The 22225-nt window shown below is 38.5% G+C and overlaps 1 protein-coding gene across 3 annotated transcripts in view; it reads right to left on the bottom strand.

Annotated features, from left to right (window-relative positions):
* The window catches only part of LOC134661914 (WD repeat-containing protein 47), a 91877-nt gene that overhangs the window by 5990 nt on the left and 63662 nt on the right, over positions 1–22225 (bottom strand). For all 3 annotated transcript variants that reach the window (XM_063518159.1, XM_063518162.1, XM_063518160.1), the window contains 3 exons: positions 13235–13412; positions 3974–4117; positions 2924–3079 (listed from right to left, as the gene is read on the bottom strand). In XM_063518159.1, the coding sequence (XP_063374229.1) occupies positions 2924–3079; positions 3974–4117; positions 13235–13412 (478 nt within the window). The remainder of the gene's footprint in view (positions 1–2923; positions 3080–3973; positions 4118–13234; positions 13413–22225) is intronic.

Below are 22225 nucleotides of genomic sequence, written 5' to 3'. Positions count from 1 at the left end.
GCATTATGCTGCATATTTTATAAGCGACGCGACGATCTATCTTCTTGCCAATATCAAGTATAAACTGGGAAGATTAACTTCCCAACTTAGAAGGTTTATGCTAAAGGGACGCGGATCGTAACTTATCTATTTTTGGAGTTTTATTTCCAGAGTTTTTTTTTTTTAAGTTTTATGAAATGATCTAATAAGCTTTATGGCACAATTATCAATTTAACAAATCATCAGTTTTATTGTATGATAAAACTTCTTCGATTGAATGTATTTAATTAAATAAAAAATAATGAAAGATGTTACAAAACATGTTGAAATTAAAGAAAACAGAAATATACTAGATTCATAAGTTAAATATACATCTACACCTAGTCTAGCCATAAATTACGTCACAAAACTCACAAAGTAAATTTTTGTCCCTTTAGAGACTATGTATTATTGAAATAAGTTTTATGCAATTATTAAAGGAATGAATAACGAATAAAAAATGCCTAATGATTATTCGATGTTGTCCTCCCGCTTGAATAATCAAGTCAACCCGAAAATACGCACAAAAAATGTTTTCTGTCTAGATCCAAGCCAGCTCTTCTCGTCAAATAAACATTGGTTTGTTACAGAAATATTAAAAAGTTTTAGGATCAAAAACACCGACGGATTACCGACGGAGGTGATGAAAAAGTGATACGTATTTTGGTGGTGCGTCGCTCGTTCATTAAAAGTCATGAATTAAGACAAGATATGTCAATATCGAATAATAATTAGATTAATTAGGCATATTGTATCTCTAATTAGAATCTCTATTTGATATGTAAAATTTAATTCAATAACTTAATTCATAGTTGTTCTGTACTGACAACATAGTGACAGAATTTATGGCTAGATCAGTTTAATCCAGATCCACTTTACCGGCTCCTAACAGGTGAAATGAAAATACGATGCTAAAACAGTCAGTTATTTACGGGTATTATTTACCCATACTTCATTAACATTATAAGTTGAGGTCGAGTATATTTCTGCTGCTGACTGTAGCGTACAAGGCAAAAGTAACTTTTGCTATCGATTTCTATAATGTTCAAACAAAAGGTTATCTAAACCACGATTAACGACTTCATAATTTTATTTTGAACATGGAACATGAAATTACTCTAGAGATGTAGGTTTAGAACCTATTCCATCAGTAGAAAACGGCGCGCTATAAATTAAATTAAATACACTGGCTAAATACTCCTGACCGTTCACCGATTTTTTGAAATTTCTTGACTTTCTTAGTGACGGTACAGATACCTTAGTTGCACTGCCGACAGTAGTATGGTACCATACTAATATACTGCTATTAGATACTGGTCCTAGTGCTAGACACGTTAGCATCGCTTCGTTTCAGGTGTACAGCGAGAATCAGAGCGATTGATATTTTCGTATGTCGACTGTTTTTAGGGTTCCGTAGCCAAATGGCAAAAAACGGAACCCTTATAGATTCGTCATGTCTGTCCGTCTGTCCGTCTGTCCGCCTGTCTGTCCGTCCGTATGTCACAGCCACTTTTCTCCGAAACTATAAGAACTATATAATGTTGGTAAGTAGATGTATTCTGTGAACTGCATTAAGATTTTCACACAAAAATAGAAAAAAAACAATAAATTTTTGGGGTTCCCCATACTTCGAACTGAAACTCAAAAATTTTTTTTTCATCAAACCCATACGTGTGGGGTATCTATGGATAGGTCTTCAAAAATGATATTGAGGTTTCTAATATCATTTTTTTCTAAACTGAATAGTTTGCGCGAGAGACACTTCCAAAGTGGTAAAATGTGTGTCCCCCCCCCTGTAACTTCTAAAATAAGAGAATGATAAAACAAAAAAAAATATATGATGTACATTACCATGTAAACTTCCACCGAAAATTGGTTTGAACGAGATCTAGTAAGTAGTTTTTTTTTAATACGTCATAAATCGCCTAAATACGGAACCCTTCATGGGCGAGTCCGACTCGCACTTGGCCGCTTTTTATGATATAAGTAGGAGGCAAACATACCGACAAATCGCCTAATGGTGAGCCTTTACCATCTTCTATGGACACCCGCAACAACAAAGGAGTTATCGAGATTAAACTATAGTGAGACATTTTAAACTGTTCAGACACGGTTTCAGTCACTTGACTATTGGCGACATGTTTCGGGCCTGCGGTCCTTCCTCAGGCTCGAGTGCCGACATGTCGCCAATAGCGACTAAAAATTCAAGTGAGTGAAACCGCTGTCGTCTAACCAGAGGACTTATATATACGTTGCCGGCCTTCAAGATGCGAGTACGCTCTATATAGTATTCTAATAGGGATGTTGACATTTTTTTGGAACTGGTTTCATTTTGTAGATAGACACGTAATAATTACAGAAAAAAATATTAAAAAAATATATTCATTAATTTTGAATAAAAAAACATGTATAATAAGTTTCGTGTTTAAATTTCGCGCCTAAACGCTCCAAACTGTCACGTGACCTTGATGACGTAACGGCGATTTAAACAAACTGCTGTCAGTCATTTTTTTTAAAGCCTTAACACACTACCGCATCGGACAGCGACCTTCTTTCTCGCTCTAACTTATAGCTGCGTCCTTAACGCACCACCTTACACACTATCGATTCGTGCGCCGCACCGCACCAAGATCGCGTTTCGGTACGATAATCTGTAGACACTTAAGCAGGTTTTATAACTTGTCTTTGGTGATTCCACTGTGATTACGTCACGCGCTCCGATTGGCGTTTGCAGTCACGTGATACTGGGCATTATTTTTAAATACTTTTGATTATTTTTAATTAATTTATTACGCATATTTACACTTGCAAAATATGATTTTCCGCGTTCTAATATTCCCTGCTATGGTAAAAACATAACATATTATATATTCGCGATTCATGTCAACATCCCTATTGTATTCACCTTGGTAGCGCTGCCGACGGGCGGCGAGATGACGTTAACGCAGCCCCCCGTCCGCAGGTCCCAGAAGCGGACCGACTTGTCCTGGCTGCCAGACACGAACATCGCTCCGCCCCAGTTGTACAGCGACAACACGTGCCCGGAGTGACCGCTTAGTGCCTGTGTACAAATAAACAACCGATTTAGATATGATGCGACTTACGGGCTAGATTTTATCGTACTGTTTTTATTAGTATTTGAATCTTATCATCTAGGTAGTGAAATTTTACGAGCCAGATCATCGGTTTGGTTTGCGGATAGTGTAGGGGGAACATTTACATGGAAATGGTAAGAGCGTGCGTCGTGCAATCCGGAGGTCGCGGATTAAACTCCGGCTCGTACCAATGAGTATTTCGGAACTTATGTACGTAATATTATTTGATATTTACCAGTCGCTTTTCGGTGAAGAAAAACATCGTGATGAAACCGGACTAAACCCAATAAGGGCCTAGTTTACCATCTGGGTTGGAAGGTCACATAGCAGTCGCTTCCGTAAATACTAGTGCCCACGCCAATCCATGGAATTAGTTGTTCCCAGGCTCTCATGAGCCGTCGCAAAATGCCGGGACAATGCGAGGAAGATGACTTACCTGGAAAGTCTTGCCAGTGGCGCAGTCGGTGACGTAGATCTTGCAGTCGCCGGCGCTCCCATGAGCCGTGTCAAAATGCCGGGACAACCCGAAGAAGATGACTTACCTGGAAAGTCTTGCCAGTGGCGCAGTCGGTGACGTAGATCTAGCAGTCGCCGGCGCTCCCATGAGCCGTGTCAAAATGCCGGGACAACCCGAAGAAGATGACTTACCTGGAAAGTCTTGCCAGTAGCGCAGTCGGTGACGTAGATCTTGCAGTCGCCGGCGCTCCCATGAGCCGTGTCAAAATGCCGGGACAACCCGAAGAAGATGACTTACCTGGAAAGTCTTGCCAGTGGCGCAGTCGGTGACGTAGATCTAGCAGTCGCCGGCGCTCCCATGAGCCGTGTCAAAATGCCGGGACAACCCGAAGAAGATGACTTACCTGGAAAGTCTTGCCAGTAGCGCAGTCGGTGACGTAGATCTTGCAGTCGCCGGCGCCGCCGCTCACCAGCAGGCTGGTTTTGTTGGTCGTGTCCTCTATGAAACACACGTCTCGTACTGTGCCGTCGTGCATCGTTAACTCCACCTGAACAAGATGATATATTTTATGCTTGTAAGTATAAGTAGATTAACTCGAACAAATATTGTTTAGTGAAAAAGGTGATATTTAAGACAGACGGACGCGGCAGAACTATACGGTTTAGCTCTTTCTTTTCCATCCGCATTTGAGAGGAATCATTATTAATAGTAAATGTAATTTTGACTAACCAATCTAACAACTACTCAATAGGCATAGCCTAGAAAGATTAAAACCCCGATTGGTTTGTCCTTATAAATAAAGGCATTATCATTTATACTCAAAAGCGTACCCGTGTAAAATGAGGTGGACCTAATCCCGAAAACATTAAAGGAATGTTTGCCCTTCAAAAGGTCTAAGGGAGGATTTGTCTGGCGCGAAGGTCAATAACGTAGAATAAAATGCACAGAGAGAACCGACGCTTAAGTAGTCTACGATGTACTTTAAGAGCATTATCTGTGCAATTATATCAAAAATACCTGTTTAACAGTTTATTTATTAGTTTATTAACACACCGCGTATTTAAAGACATATATTGACACGTGTAAATTCTCTTGGTATCGAAATTAAGACTGTTCCACGGCGACACAAACTACAATATACACCAAAAGACACTAAACTAAACTAAATAGGCCCTTAGCAGGAACACGTATGATACGTACCTACAAAGTATTTGGCCTCCAGCAATGGTGTCATAGTCACAAATAACGGCCGGAATTTCAAACAGCCCCACGCGATGATATCCGTTTTACGAATAGGCACATATATGGAAGAGACGGATATTTCACCGAAGTCACCGAACGCGTGAATTGCGGTCAGCGCACACGCTAACAATGTAGGGACTTTCAGCTTTTAGATCAACTCTAAGTACACTAAATCGTTGTTACTCGTACCTCGTCTCCATAAATGATTAGTGTTAGATATCGCTTCTATACATTTTTTATTCTTCAGGCTTAAGGCATAATAAAACACAAAGTATACAAAACACGACGGCAGGGATGGCCGAGAGTTAAGAGGTATCAACCTTAATACCAGATAAAACCAATGCCTAAAGTTCAGCCATTACCCTGCTAGATTTTCGTAGTGGGCCGATCTGACGATACTTGAACAAAGGCTATTGAAACGGTGAATTGTTGTTTGTTGCTCACAAATTTGTACAATAATACCAATTATTCACTAGTTATATCAATAAGAGCATAAGGACAGGATAGTAGAAACTGTAGAAAGTTCGCTTGTAATACAAGAACACCAGTATGAGGAGACATTAAGATTATTTTATGCATACCTGAGGATGTGTATAAACGTGAATTAACAAATATATATATATATATATATATATATATATACACACACCCCCGCGTGCAAATTATATTATTCAGGATGCGCATAATTGTCTTCAACCTGTCCTTTTAATTGTCGTTCTCGCGCGTGAGTCCATACTTGAAGCCGTGCTAGATGTATGGACGCGCCCAAGAACGCAAGTCATGCGGTATTTTTTCCAAATATATGTATACATAAACATCAAAAGCTAATACTGGTGCTGGTGCAGACCCACCAATTCTTGGGACAACCAAGAGCGGACCCCGGATCATTTACTACATGATGCTAAGTAAGGTTACCTACCTAAACCTGATCGCGGTAAATAGACAAAATCGAATGCAATCATTAAAATCATGTATTGGAAGACCTTTAATTTCTGCATAAGCTAATCGATCGGATATATCTATTAATATAAGCTGATGACGCTATGATTTAAACGAGTAAACAAGTCTGTACACGGGGGCGGATTCAATTGCGCCATTCAACTCAAAAATGTACGCACAAACGAGTAGGGCAAGATTACTCGTAAATTATGTATGAACCAAGCATCCGATAAGTTTCCGGGCCCTTTAGGAATACTGGCATCTCCAGGTGTGGGCTGTCTCATGAATACGGTACACGATTAGAGGATGTTTCGCGTACCATGTAATTACAGTCGGCGGAAACTCTTTGTTCTCTAATGTAGACATATTTGTACCATAACTAAAACAGTCGTTTTCCACATTATTTTAATTAGCTTACGACAGACCATATGGCCACTTTTGAGCGTTTGTTTATGACATGTAAAGCATTAATGGCGTATGTTGAGCCAGTTTTTGTTCTGAATTTGAAATGTTTACCCTATTGGTGAACAATAATCCCATGCATGCAGAAGTGGTGAAGGAAAGGACAACATAATTAGCATACATCGGGGTTTTCGGTGCAGGAATGATTTCGTGTATTTATAACTTTGATTATTGTAAAATAATTACCAAACTATGAATTAAACGTAGGTAGTAAGGTCCAAATGTGCTTAGAATTGTTAAATTAGTATCATTTTTTACCTGTTATTTCGCTAGTGTAAAACATTCCCGCACCGAAAACCCATGTATGATGTATGATAATTAGGACAACGTTATATAAAAGTACTTTTTTCATCAATAAAAGTCTAATGCAGTTTTATATTTATAAGCTTAATAGCATCGTTCGCAGACATTTCTGCTTGATACAAATTTATTTATTAGAATAAACAAAATATTTGTGTATACTAGATGAACTCCACTGCATCGGGGCTCGTAAGCTTAACAAGGTAGTGTCGCAGTCGCAGTGTACTTCGTAAATATTTCACATTCAACGAAATAAGCAAGTTTTTGAAGTGTCTATTGTATGTAGGTAAGCCGAGAATCTTCTTGTATGAATCTTATCATCTAGGTTTGTTATATTTTACTAACTACAAACACTCGATATCTATAAGTAAGACTATTCTGACTATACAGTGCAGTGTCTCTGTCTATGTAAACTACTGTGAAAGTAATATTATGGTAGATATATAAAATTAATGTCTAGAAAATCCATTCCATTATCTTTTAATAATAGCCTCAGAAACTGTTGTACCTACTCGGCTATTAGGTATAGCTTAGCAGTAAAAATTCACTATTCCATTATCGGTACAAACAGACTCCTTTCACATACAAAGTCCCGTCTATCTGAGTTGAACCTTAATATGTCGTAACTTTACAACGTAAACTTGTAAACTAGTGGAAAGTCACAGGTAAACTAGTGTTCGCAAACGCGACCTTATCATGTATTATTAGATTTCTAGTTTATAAATACTTTTATGCAAACGCGTACCTAGACGCGTTTGCTAAAGTTACCTGCTTTATATGGGAATTGGTAGTTTTATCGATGTTATCGCGATGTAGTTTCGGATAAGATACTAGTTTTACGCCTCAATAAAGTGTGTTCTATGATATTTAATATGTTGACTTTTATTGACAGTGTATAAAAGGCAGTCTAGCCTAGCTAGGGCAATAAATAGCTTCATAGATAAGATTATAGAAAGCCGGAAGTTATAAATAATATGACTAAATAACCGGTAATTTTGTAGTACTTACTTTTCATGAAATTACTAATTGTTTAAGCAGTAGACAAAGAAAACCCCACTTCTCCATGCGTGTCCGGCAAACGTGTTCCACACTTAAGTTATCAAAAGTAGTAATTACGTATAAAACGGGTATTTTTCAAAAAACTAAAATAATAACTGGCTAGTAAATCGGTACCTGGCCATTGTGCACACAGTGATACATTCAGTAACAAAACCCAACAAAGCAAAACCAGTCCAAACACAAACCAATCAATTGCAATGTACAGCTGAAACTAAATGTTTCGTTTTGAAACAACAGAGCTCCTTTATTTGACTTCGATAAAACACATGCATCACATTGAGTCGATAAAAAAAGCATCCATTCGAGTGTTTGGCGGTAATATCTATCAATCGTGTGTCTAGCACATTTAAAATAGAAAGAAATATAAGGGCGGAAAAAATCCAGAAAAACAGATTCTACGAGTACTCTCTAGGTATCTTTTTTACATGCACATAAAAAAAACCGGCCAAGTGCGAGTCGGACTCGCGCATGGAGGGTTCCGCACCATCAACAAAAAAATAGAGCAAAACAAGCAAAAAAAACAAGCAAAAAAACGGTCACCCATCCAAGTACTGACCCCGCCCGACGTTGCTTAACTTCGGTCAAAAATCACGTTTGTTGTATGGGAGCCCCACTTAAATCTTTATTTTATTCTGTTTTTAGTATTTGTTGTTATAGCGGCAACAGAAATACATCATCTGTGAAAATTTCAACTGTCTAGCTATCACGGTTAGTGAGATACAGCCTGGTGACAGACGGACGGACGGACGGACGGACGGACGGACAGCGGAGTCTTAGTAATAGGGTCCCGTTTTTACCCTTTGGGTACGGAACCCTAATAATGGAATGTGTATTTTCTTGGTCTCCGATGAAAAAATTGATATGCATTATTTTATTATTGGTATCATCTGGGGGGCTGATAAAATCAATACGATGTTTATTGGTAAATCTTAACTCGCGTTGGGTATTTAGTTCCCTTTGAACGATTTACATAAATCACCAAACGGGCGTCCATCGATACGTTTCCGCAGAACAGACCCAACGGTTCACAGCTAATAAGTCATTCTTTGCGGTTCGCTCCGGCATGAGAGATAGCGTAAGCCTGGCCACGGCTTGGGGCAGTGGTATCAGATCCGAGGAGCCACTGACCCGCGCTACAACGGACAAAAGGCTATATCAATGCATTAGTATAATGTATGTGAGGTTTTCAGCAAAAGATACCTGTGACGGTTGTCATTAAAGTCGGTTTCTAATAATACGTTAAGGCAGCGGCGCCTTTGAGAAGCTACAATACGTACCTACTCTTTGATAACCACACTTTTGTTCGCATCAGAGTTATGTAGAATAACACTGACGAGGGTTACGTTAACTGCTACCAAGGCAAACATTCAAAACAGAGGGCGGAAATTAATTAACGATGACTACCATAAGCAAATCAGGAACCGCGTGTTAGTATATTAATCACACGAGCAAATACATAAAAATATACAGAGCGTTTTTATTATGTCTGACCATACTCTAAGGGCTGGAGATGTAGGCCATACTGAAGAACTTTTGCTATGGAGCCAACCCCGTAAACGCGAAAAAAAATCTGTTGTCCATAGAAAACATTGACACATGTATCGCCGAAACGTCTGAGACAGACAGCAGATTTTTTTCCCAAGTTAATATTTGATCAGTATGAACTACATATTCACCCTAGATATGAGCGCCGCGCCGGCGCGCCGCCGCCGCCGACGAAATTTTCGCGCCGCCGCCGCCGACGCTGCCCTATCGGCGTGGCATCGGCGTGACCTTGGTAGTTACTATCTACTTTCAGAGGTTTCAGAACCAGATAATATTATATTCAATCGAGTTTAGATGTTTAACGGCGCCACTTCGAATAGTTTATAGGCATTCAAAAGGTATTTTAGGCCCATATAATTCAAAAATATCGAAGGTTATGCAAATTTATCTGTCTAGTAACCGCGCTACTAGTCTTGGGGAAACGAAATTATTTAATATCAATTTAAACATCAATATACTCGTAATAAACATACTGATTTTCTTCCATTTTTATTGTGGAACGTTCTACATTACAATTTATAGATTGTATATACACTAGACATGTCAATCACAATGAAAAAATTACCTGTGATCAACTCTGGCTAACGTGAGACTCGAACCCACATCTTTGGATTATCGACCCAATGCATAACTAATTTTGCCAGCTATTAACCATCCGTAATTTACCGCGAATTTAACCATTGCAAGCATGATTAAACGTCTTTAAAAGGTTTAAAAAGGGGCTAATTTTGAGATATTAATGGTTTTCACGTCCAAATGTCCGGCCGTTGGCTTCGCACGGAAGGGCGTCGGAATCGGGTCTTATTTAAACTTGGCCACTGTCAAATTTCAAGCTTTGCTCTCTCGCAGCTCAGTCTTTGGCCTTGCATCGCTTGCATAAGCCGCTATATGAACCTGTAAGTTTTTTGCCCTGTTTGGAGCTCAACTTTCGGCCTCTTTTAAAAAGCTTGAACATTGGTCCTTGTCTGATCTTAGCTCCATTGCAGCTCGGCCTTTGGCGTCGCACGAATGCGCCCGCAGGAAAGCTCCAGATCTTTAACACTATGGCTTCGGTCTTTATCGGCCTTCGCCCTCGCTCTGCTCTCTTGTAGCTCGGCCTCGCACAGAAGCGCGCCGCAATCAGCGCTCCAGGCGTTTGGCCGACAGCCAAGCTCACACTTGGCGTTCGATTCTTAGCTGTATGCTTACCTGCAGCTCATCCTCTGGCCTCGCATTGGAAGGCGTCGAAATCAAGTCTTCGGTGTTACATGGAGCTCGGCCTTGCCTCGCTAAGATCTTCCGGCCAGAACCTCGCCAAGATTAAGACCGCCTATCCACAGTTTATACGATATAAAACTTTTTTCGTACCATTATTCAATAAATTATCCTTGAAAAAAGAAAAAAGCATTTATTTTATAACTTTCTTACAGCAAAAACATGTTTTTCGGTAACATTTTCGTTTGAATCGTTTTTTTCATTAATCGAAGGTGTTTCAAGGCCACGCCGCCGATTCGCCGCCGCCGCCGACCAATTTTGACCGGCGCGCCGCCGCCGGCTTAATGCCTATCGGCGCTCATATCTAATTCACCCCTCAGAGGGCTCAGAGTAAGGTCAAATATGTTTAAAATACTTAAATAATAACTCGCACCCTTGCGTTGCTCGTCGTTCTGGACAGCTAGGACCTGACCTTACTGCTACTCGTGCGACTTCATATTGTTATGGTACTTATCTGTAATTTTATTATGGCTGCGCTTTCCGTGTTGAATGTGTTTAAAACTACCATGAAAATGGACACCCAAATAGCTCAAATCATGTCGCCTAAAGCATTTAATAAGTGGTAAAATCACAGTGTCACACAGTGACATTAGCCAATATATATGTATTTTTATTATTTTATATGTTGTTTCCAACTGCTTTTAACGAAATGAATTCGAAATGTCGGTTTGGGTATATTTTATTCGAATGCAATATTTCGAATAGTAGCAAAATTCATTTCGAAGTTCATTGGTACATAAATGCCAGTTCGACATGTTTGTGAAAGCTTCATCGTCTTTGTTTTATTGACATGGTACGAGTACGATGCAACTCAATTTCGGGAATCATTTGTGGTATTCCAACTGAAATTGGAAGCGGGGTTACTAAATTGGAGTGGGTGCTTCAAGGCCATTGATACAAAAGTTTAAATTAGCCTAGGGACTGCATGACCGCTCCACGTGAGGATCAAATCTATCCAGCAAACTGCTATCAAACTCGAACGGGAGCACGGTTCATTTGTCCGTGCGAACACAAAGGAGTGTTTCCCACTCAAAGGGTTAAAGTGACATTTCATTTGAAAAGTTTCCTCGTAAAGTGTACTGACTCGACGGCAAACTTAGTAAACAAAGAGTGACTTGAGTAAATTATCTTTGTCGTATGAATCTGTTCAAATGCAGCATAAATTCATGTATAACAACGTAAAAGTTACGAAATGTTCGTAGGTGAAGTGATAGCAAGGTAAACAAAGGGTCTGACGTGAACGTAATGTATTGCCACTTTGACTTCCTCGCCTGAAAGGTAGCATAATGCCTCATAGTGACATTGCCTGGCCGTGCTAAAGTGACCGTTATAACGCTTTTAGCCGAGATAGGTACTTGATTATTCGTTGCTACTTGACACAGTGGAAATTTAAGAGCAGCTTTTTTCGATGATGCTCTTACAAAGATGAAAAACCGGCCAAGTGCGAGTCGGACTCGCGCTCCAAGGGTTCCGTACATTACAGAATCTTTAACAATGTATTTTTTCATGTGAAACGTGAGTGAAATGTCTATAAAAAACCCGTAGGGGTAGCATCAAAAACTAAGTAATTAAGTCCGACTCACGCTTGACTGCACATTTCTAATAGGTTTTCCTGTCATCTATAGGTTAAGAACTATTTTGTGTATTTTTTTTTAAATTTTAGACCCAGTAGTTTCGGAGATAAGGGGGGGATGGTCATTTTTTGCCTATTTTCTTGAATAACCGCTAAACTATTTATCCTAAAATTATAAAAAAAATACATTTCATATGTAACACAATATAGTTAGAAGAACTTTATTTTTTAATTTTCTCATTTACCCCCTAAAAATGGCCTCCATATTTAAAATTCATTTATTTACGTTACACGTCCATCTTTGGGTCACAAACTTACATATGTGTACCAAATTTCAACTTAATTGGTCCAGTAGTTTCGGAGAAAATAGGCTGTGACAGACGGACGGACGGACGGACGGACAGACAGACAGACAGACGAGTGATCCTATTAGGGTTCCGTTTTTTCCTTTTGAGGTACGGAACCCTAAAAACGCCATTTCATCAAATAAGGATATTAGCAATTCTAGTTATCTTGAATAATTACAAGTACCTATCACTTATTTGTGATTTTAACATACCTAGCACGTTAATTTCGAATTTAAAATTAATTTGTATCCTAAACCACAATAAACCTGCGATATTACAGGAACTGTTACATTATTTAAACAAGAGACAAAACCAAGAAATTACTCTGAAAACAGATTCGCATACTAGAAACCACGGCTCACGCAGCTCAAGGAAATAGTTATAAACTTGCTTCGCTACTCAGTAACCCAAGTTAACAAGTTTTCGTAGTAACAGGTACACATTACGGTTCGGTAAAGTTTTAGGGGTTGTTCGAAGATCAGGAGGAGTCTGGCTGGGAAATTATCGTGTAATGTGCTTACAAGGGCAATGGGTGTGCGAATGCCGTTAAGACGATTGGGCCAAATACCTTTCCCGACGTCTAAGATATTTCTGTGATACTTAAATATTAATTACAATTCATGTCCGAACAGCAACGATTTTTTACGAAAAACACTTTCGACACTTCTACTAACAAATTACCTACAAGGAAAAAATATCTGATATACGGATTTTTATGTCACTGGCGCTGGGCTGTATAGTAGTCAAACGGCACTGGTCCTCACCAGCAACACAGCAGGCTTTGGAAGGCGTAGCTTCTTCAAGGACAACGCGAGGCCACACCGGAGCGGCGGTGGCACATCACGAGCACCAAATAGAGAGAAGTATTTAGACCGCCATCTGGGAATCTCGGATTGCCCGCCTTTGACGAAGACATTTGGTAGTAGATGCTTTGGTTCCTTACCTCCTGGCCTTCCAGATTGCAGGTGTGGCTGTTGAACCGCATCAGCTTGACGGTCTTGTCGTTGGAGCCGGTCGCGAGCAGGTCTCCCGCCGGGCTCCAGGCCAGGCAGTAGATGCTGCCCTTGTGATGTTTGGTGCGCTTGAGCAGCACTGTCGGAGCAGACGGTGCGCTGTTGTCCCTGGTAAAAAAAAAGGTTTTTTCTGAAATTGATTTATTTACCACATTGTACGCTGATTTTCTGTCAGCACCAGCGAACTGTCTTCAAAGACAGTTCGCTGGTGTCTTTTTAACTTTTTTAAATTAAAAATATATTTTTAATCATTATGACGCCATGCCGTGAATACTTGGTGGTAATCGATCTCTGTTTTGTAACATGAATCCATTCTGCGACCATTATCCGGGTTTCATATAGTATCAACACTATCAACATTCTCATCGGTTTACCATTACCACGCGTACAACGCACTTATTACATAAAATGTAAAATTAATAATAGTGTTGCGATATCATTCATTTAAAATTGAAATCATTTTATTAATAGTACGTAACTAATTCTTTCACAAGTAAATTATTACTTGTGAAATAAATAATAGGTTGCCTCGTATAAATAAACAGTGGAGACTATTCTCCGCACGAGGGACGATTTCAATAAATAAATGCACTGCTGGAGTCCACTTTAATTGTACTCTTTACTAGACGCGTTAAATAAAACATATATAATGACTTTTCGACGTAAATTATGGATTCCGCGAATCGGAACGTAAACTGGTATGAGTTTTAAAACATTACAGGTATGCACCCAGTCTGCAACGATTTCACACACAATTAGCCTTTGATCCCTTTGTACCTGAGGTAGGTATGCGAGATTTCGATTATAGGTGCCTATGTACTGGGAACAACAGCGAATATAAATTTTGTTCTCCCTTCCAGACTTGATTAAAGTTAAGTGGAGCCCTTACTTTGTTCGCAAATTTCAAGTTCCTACTTTGCGCGGTCGCCAACAATACGGTATTTTTATTTTTGTATAAAATAAATTAGATTGCCGTCACACAGAAACGTAAGTGCTCTTGATGCCATAACGACGCATTAGTGGATTGCATTAAATAAATCAGGAGCAGATCGAGCTGCTTAATAATAAATTAGATCGTGCTTCAACTAACAAGGGTGTCTGTTAGCAAGTTGTACATAATGGCTCATAGTTACTGTTACTCTTTGCTAACGAATACAAGTTAGGAGTAATTGGGAACGACTCGACACGGAAGCGTTTTGTTGTTGCTACAGAGGGGAGTTTCTTGTATACTATTCGGAAGACTGTTCCATCGGGGATTATCCATTGGAACAAGTGGTCTGTAGTGCAACGTCGTATCGGTGTAGTTACTTTCACGTAAGGAGCACGCTCCGAGTGAACTACTCCAATTAGCGGCGAGTGAACTACTCCAATACTTATTGCCTGTCACACTGTAACAGGGGGCTTATTTAGAATATAAAATCCTATACACGCTTGCAGACATGTTATTGTGCTGAATTAAGAAACGTACAATTTACAAGCGAATATCGGATAAATAAATACGGGAGGTTTATAATTAATAGCAGGTCGTGATTTCGCTCACGAGATGTGCAAATTCCAAACAGATTATACCTTGCCTTGCTATAACATAAGTTCGTAAGAAATGGGGGAACTATTTTAACATACATAGACGGAAAATGTAAAGTAAATAGGACGCAAGGTACTTTTTTGCTACCCATTTATTTTGTAATTAACTAATAACACCATCATAGTTCCTACTAGATTTAAGACATAATAACCTCCCTGTATCCAAGTTATTTGAAGCCAGTATGACATCATCAGAGTTCCGCAACACCTAGAGGCGTATGCAAAGATTATGACGACGCATCACGAACTGTCTTGGAGATACAACTTTCAAATAAGGTCTTTCCACAAGCGAGCATCACTTAGTATTCATCTATGAGTCACCGGTTGCTTACATTATTTAATATCTACTGATAATCCGTTGGTAATATTGTAGGTATATTTGAACAAATTCTTCGAGTGTGTTCGGGCAAAAACGACTGTAAGTTAAAGGATCGATTAAAAAATCAGGTTATGTCTGAAAAATTATAAGCCAAGGTGAAGGTGAACTCGGAGATCGAGATAAACTGCGATAGCGGCGTTCAGCGGAAAAAACGCCCCCTTCCCTACCTAGGGGGGCTTTAAGCAAAGACAAGAAAAGATTATATTAATTCAGCAAATCTTCTTATCGGTGAAACTTACGCAGATCAACCTAGGTTTCTTGAATGAACGTAACTTGTAAAACACGAAGAAGTCTCTTTTGGAATAAAATGTGTTTAAAAAAATATTTCCACACCAGCAAATATGCATATGAATATGTGCATGAACATTTTTATATCTGTGCGAGGCCTGTCATTCATACAAGACAAGACAAGAATATAGTTATCGTTATGGTCAGTGGGATGCTGGTTCGGTGCAAATAGAACTGTGCATTAAATATGAGAACGTAGGTAAACCACGTTCAATTTGAACATTGAAAAAGGTTCACATTTTATCTATAAGCTCGAAATATCAGCGTTGAAATACAGGTTTTATCTCCAGTACATTTTCAGATCCCTTTCACTGTGTGTTTCGTGGACACACTTTTATACAATAAAAGATAACTTCGATTATTTAATACATGGCACAAATGAAAATGTATGATTGTGAAAAAGGAAGGTTAGTTAATTACAAAATAAATGTGTAGCAAAAAATACCTTGCGTCCTAACTACTTTATACTTTTCAAATGGCCTAGTTAGCTGGTCAGAAGTCATAATTACATTTGGAATCACAGTAGATTCGCCTAGAGTGACATGGGCATTGTTGTCGAAATAAGTAGCCACAGAATTCCCTACTCGCCGTTACGAAGGTTTCATAATTTATAGGGGCTCACCGAGATTTTTATTTCTGGGCGGGACGAGATAAGTGCCTTTTTTTCGTTTTCTTTTTATTTGCTAATATAAACTCAACGAAATATACGTGATAAGCGCAATACATTTACCTAATGCTTTACCTAATTTCTCGACAACCGCCCCGTGAACCTCGCCACCTGCTAAGCATTCGTTCGAATAGATGTGTTTTTAAACTTAATTTATTTGACAAACGGGCAAATAGTCGCGGATAAAAAGATAAAAGATGTTAGTCCGTTCTCGGTGCCAGTAACCTTTCGCTACGCAAATATGGCTCGTAACTCTCGTAAGGTAAAACGTATCGCTGCTTTTAGTTTAGAGGTCCTTTACGACATAAAGGACGTTTCAAAATCAAGTTCTGTGTCAGCCGGTGAGTGAAACTGCATGACGAGTTGCTTTCACAGCGACTTTAAATCTTTGAAATATTATTGTGGTTAATATCGTGGTTTCATGGTAATAAGCCCTAAAACAACTTGTTAGAATGAATATCCTGTTCCACACATTTTGATTAGAAAAGATAAGATCATTAGATAAGATTCTTTAACGTTTATTTATATGTTTATTTATCGTCTATTTTTATCAATTTGTGTTGTTTTCTAATGTAATTATTGTATGTTTCATTGTACCTACGTTACCATTTTGTAACAGCAATGAAAATATGCAATCAGCTTTAGTTATGAGTTTTTTCGAGCACAAAGCTAAGCCTACACTTTGAACGATCACAGCGGGATGGACCCGTCTCAAGTTCCCAGAAATTGTTTTACCTAGTTATATACTCGACAAAATCGACAAATCCCTTCTTAGTTGGCATGTCCAAGGCTGACAATCGTATTATTTCCGCTCCTCTTACTAAAGTTTATGAGTTATGACGTTGACAAGCGGGCTTTATCCGCTCGGATCGTTTCTGTGATTCAATGGGTAACACGAGAGCTTTTAGAGTACTGGCATGACAATCGAGCCCCTTGTGGTCAAGAGCTTTATTGAACGAAATAACGTACGCATACGGCAAGAAAAGTCGCTTACTAAAACTCACTCGATCGATATTAAACTGATTAAGATGTAGGATGCCAATAAATAATTTGCTATTGATTTAGAAAATGAACACCTAGTTTTGTAGCCTCTTTTCAGTTATGCAGTTAACAAACTATCCCAGCTGACGGTGAATGTAATAATAGTTGTAAAAGAGTGCTTGAATTCTAATTCCGTGTGTATCAGTACAGTCAAATTTGTTAAACTGTTTTTAGTAACTATGATAACGAAAAGAGTAATTCTATAACACTTCACACACAACATAATTCTGACGGTTGATTGCGAATATATAAAAACATCTCCATATGTTGGATTACGTACAGTAAGTTATAAAAGAGTAATGGATATATACGTAGGTAAAGTAAACAAGGTGCCACGATAGTTTGTGTGGTCAGAGTGCTTTATTTGCATAACACAGGCGTATTTCAGGGCATTATACGCTGTAAGTATCATGGGAAACCTTACAGGCTTGTATTTTGATGCGATCAATATTGGAATTGGGAACAGCTAAATAAAACTTTGGCTTATAGAAATGATTTATAGAACCAATGCTCTACTGGAGTATACATTAAACTGTGTGATAGTATAGGGATGATGAAACATTTTATTACAGAATCTAGTTAAATAGTTGACAATATGTAGGTTATTTTATCACAATTAATTGGACAGCCGCAACGTCAAAATAGCAATTTTCTTGTTTTCTATAGGTATTTCAAGACAGTTTCTACCCAACCGTGACGTCACGATACTCACGATAAAGTACCGTTTTTAGGAGCTTTTCTCGTCCGGCATAATTTATAATGTATTGCTTTAATGCATATCCCATATCGAAACTCACTGAGATAATAAAAACTTGTCATCTAGCCTATTGTACTGGAATACAGTCTATAAGTACCTAAGTATCTTTCCATCATTTTCTAACTGTATTACGTATGTACGCGCTGGCCACGACATTGCGCGACTGGCTTAGGCTAAGGCGACAACCATAGGTTGGAACGAAAGGTCCGATCACTGTGTCTCGCTCCAATCTATGGTTATCGCCTTAGCCTAAACCAGTCGCGCAATGTCGTGGCCAGCGCGATACCTAGATTAAACCAGCCTGTTGGGAGCAAATGCGGCGCTTACTTCGCGGGGTGCACAAAGGATTAGTTTCAAAATCATTCAGTGAACCAAACCGAGGCGGCCCGCATCACGAGTATGGAACAATAGCGCTGTGCACCACTTTGCTTAGGTCGACATCCTGTTCACAAACGATACTTTAAAAACAACGTATAATGAAATTGCAACGACTTTACGCGTATACTTGCGGTATTAGTCACTGCAACCATAAACTACATACATACCCATTCCGACACAAAAAATCGTGAATGAATATAATACCCGGTATAAGTATACAGGCTGTTTCCTGTAACAGGAGCAATAAATTAAACTGTAGACTGTACTCCTCAAACTGATCAATATTTGTTCAGCAACTTATAAAAATAACTTATGTAGGTGATTTATATTACACTTTAAAGTTTATTCTAAGACGCAATGTATTGCAAATTTGGTTACGTTTAAAGCGTGACAAGCAACGTCAAACACACTCATGTCAGCGTACATTGAAGTCAATATTTATTTTGTATAAAAAAGAGGAAGTCTAAAGGATTCATAATTTTTAAAAGTTGTTTAACAAAAGTTTTATAGTTTGAGGAGTATAATATATGTTTTAATTATTTGCTCGTGATACAGGCAACACCCTGTATAGATGTATGACATTCCATAGCTAGGCATTGAAATACGTCAACAGCGCATTAATAATTCTCAGAGAGAAAAGCGAAAGCAGTTACATGTCATACTTAAAATTACGCTCAAGTATGTCTCGGGAAACAATAAAAACAGTCTCGCGACCGAGAAAGGTCAAGGGAAGCGAGTGTCGCCAATGTTAACTGCTTGTCATTGGAGAAAAGGGGTACTTACAGACGCGGCTCACCACACATTTATGGGAGAATTTATTATTTTATCGACCTAAAGAAGAAGGCTTTCTTAATTAGGAATTTCGTGAATGTTGTAGCTTTTAAGTGATACGGAAGCTCTCGACAAAATTTGTATTTCTAAGACCACCAATTGTTTAGAAGTAAATACCAATTAGTGCAGATTGTGGATCAGTAACCAACCTATATGATTATATTACCTATATATCTACTATTCGTTTATCGTAAACATCGCTTCCGACGGTTCTTTAAGCAACATACCTACTCGTATATTGCAGCTTTATATGATGTTATAATATGTTAATTAACAAGTAGTACATATGTATATATCTAGTTATCTACATATGAGGCTGTATACTGTATACATACCTACGTTGGTTGTTCTGGCCGGTGACTGACACAAATGCTAGAAAGTATATGTGCTTAATCAAAACGTCGTGTCGCCTGACTCCGAAATGGAGTAGGTATGTTGAAAATGTCAATAAATCGGACCGAGGACGAGCAAAACGCAATCAGGCTACTGTTTATATGGAATAATATTTACACTTAGCTGAGAGATAGTAAAGACAACTAAAAGTTTACTTTATTCACATGTTCTTCGCAATGTGGTTTCCATTGGAAACCGTGAAGTTTCTCGAAACTAGAAAGCAAGTGATATATTTAATCCATTACTGTAAGACATGTTTCATTTACGCGTTGCGTATTACCTTCTTAATCTGACTATAGGTATTTTGTAACTTATTAGGTATAAAAATTATATTCTCATTTGGCATTTAGACATATCCTGTAAATATTCATAAAGCTCATAGAAGAATTTGTTTTCAGATCTTACGTATTTACCTACCTATTTGTCTAGTTTAGAGGCGAATGCAATGAATGAGATAATTAATGTAATGACACGTACCTACATATTTACTTGTTACTTGTAGTACAAAAGCACAATAGAACTAGGACGTAGCTCGACTCGACATCTCTAGAACTGTCCTGAAATTTGGTATGTACATATATGTTAATAAAAGGTCCTTTTTTCATGTCCAGACCATCTGACGTTTGGGGACCTCGAAAAACCGCCGCTATATTGTAAAATGTTACCTATTTATTTAAATCGCTTTTTATTTACTCTGAATATATGCACACTACGAAAATATAGTCTAGGGACTCTAGGGCACTAATGTACCTACATTTATTGAAGATTCACAACGTATATAATCGGCGTCGTCGTCGGTTGATTTAACTCATTGTCATGTACGGTCACATGTTTTAATTTATGAGTTTTATGACCCATTTTTGTACCTTGTCACAGTGACAATAGCACGAGGTCTCTAGCGACTTTCATATTGATTATCACTGTGACAAGGTACTAAAATGGGTCATAAATTAAAACATGTGACTGTACTTATGTCGTCATGTTGTATCTCTATTTTTTTGCATCCGTTTGTGTAAACTGTGTTTTATGTTTATTTCCTTTGTTTCTTTATTTTTGTCTGTTACCTTCCGTGATTATTTCTCACTTGATGGTCTTATCGGAAGATCAGCGCTGGCAGTCGCCAGCAACATGCTGAGATGCCCATTTCGTGACACTTTATTTTCACTATGTTCTTTTTGTGTAATTATGTATATTGTCTATGTGTTTACGAATAAAAAACTATTCGTAGTAGTATTCGTACAAAAATGTAGCGTAATTATTTTGAACTAAAAACTAGCAGGCACGGAGGAGAAGGAATGCCAACAAGCAACTCTAGACCAAAAAGTCGTAATGTGTCAGGTGTACGGGTATCATATTAAATAATTATATTGATTAGTATTTTTTTGGCTTCGGCGACCAACAACAAAGTAGCCCTTGCCATTTGTTAAATTCCGCAACATTACGCTCGCATTGTATTGAAACATCCATTTACCATCCATATCGCCTTCCCTTTCATTTCTCATTTTATAGACGAGATAGCTAGAACACAATACACAATTGTCGAAGATTTTATGGAAAATAATAAATTACAGGACCACTTTCACCTTTTAAGGTTTTTCTAAGTCTGCCCCCGAAAATATAGTCTAGTTTCTGTGTGATTTCATTGTGTTTAAAATTTGTGTGAAAATAATAAGATGTTGTGTCAATAGGCGATCTCTGCCAACTCTTCGGGGATCAAGCGTGTTTATATGATGTATGTATGTATATGCAAATACCATATTCAACATTTTGTGAATAATTGGGGAAGGTTAGCGCGCCACTCGCTCCAGGTTGCGGTAATATTCGAGGTCGAATTTAAGGCTGTCAAGCAAGCGTATCGTACGCCCTTTAAATCTTGCAGTGACGAAATTTAAGACTAAGAGTTGTCACGTCAAAGTCAATGTAGAGTTAATCTAAAAGGACTCTACTATACATTACCACTTAGGAAACAAAGTAATTCGCTAAAGAAACCTATTACTACCGTACCGCATGAACAAACCCGAAGACAAACAAGTGAGCCATACACTGGAATACCGCCGGATTTAATATTTCTGCGCACTGATATTTCTCTGGGTTAAGGTGAAGGCTGCCGGTATATTGACGTTTTTGTGGGTCCTTTTATCCGAGTTACTGTTTAATTTCGCGTAAATGCTTGTAGGGCAGCGGCGTAAAGGCGAATGTGTATTTCATAAGGTTATTTGTAAGAGGGATTGCCGAGATGCCAAGGCGCTGGCGAGGGGACAAAAGGTCTGGGATTTGTCCTTTAGCGAGATGGGGACGGAAGGTGAGCTGGGCCACGTCACTGAGACTCGGCAATCATATGCAAAATACGCTAGCCGACTTTATTTATTTAGATACTGCGGAGTAGTTTAATTTTAAGTACAATGAACCACATTTGTACATTATAAGATATACTGAATGCTTGCTTGCAAATTATACGTCACTAAGTCAGTGTATTGAAGTAAGTATTCAAGGCCCGTAGGTTCGTGTTATTTTGAGAAGGAATTTTCATATTGTTACAAAGTTTTAAATTGTGTTTTAGACCTATGTTCGTGATTTTTTTTCTACCGTCGAAAGTCAAAAAA

Source organism: Cydia amplana, chromosome Z, assembly GCF_948474715.1.
Source record: "Cydia amplana chromosome Z, ilCydAmpl1.1, whole genome shotgun sequence".
Classification (NCBI taxonomy): domain Eukaryota; kingdom Metazoa; phylum Arthropoda; class Insecta; order Lepidoptera; family Tortricidae; genus Cydia; species Cydia amplana.
Note: the sequence above shows the minus strand (reverse complement) of the source record. Positions and strands in the feature narration are given on the sequence as shown.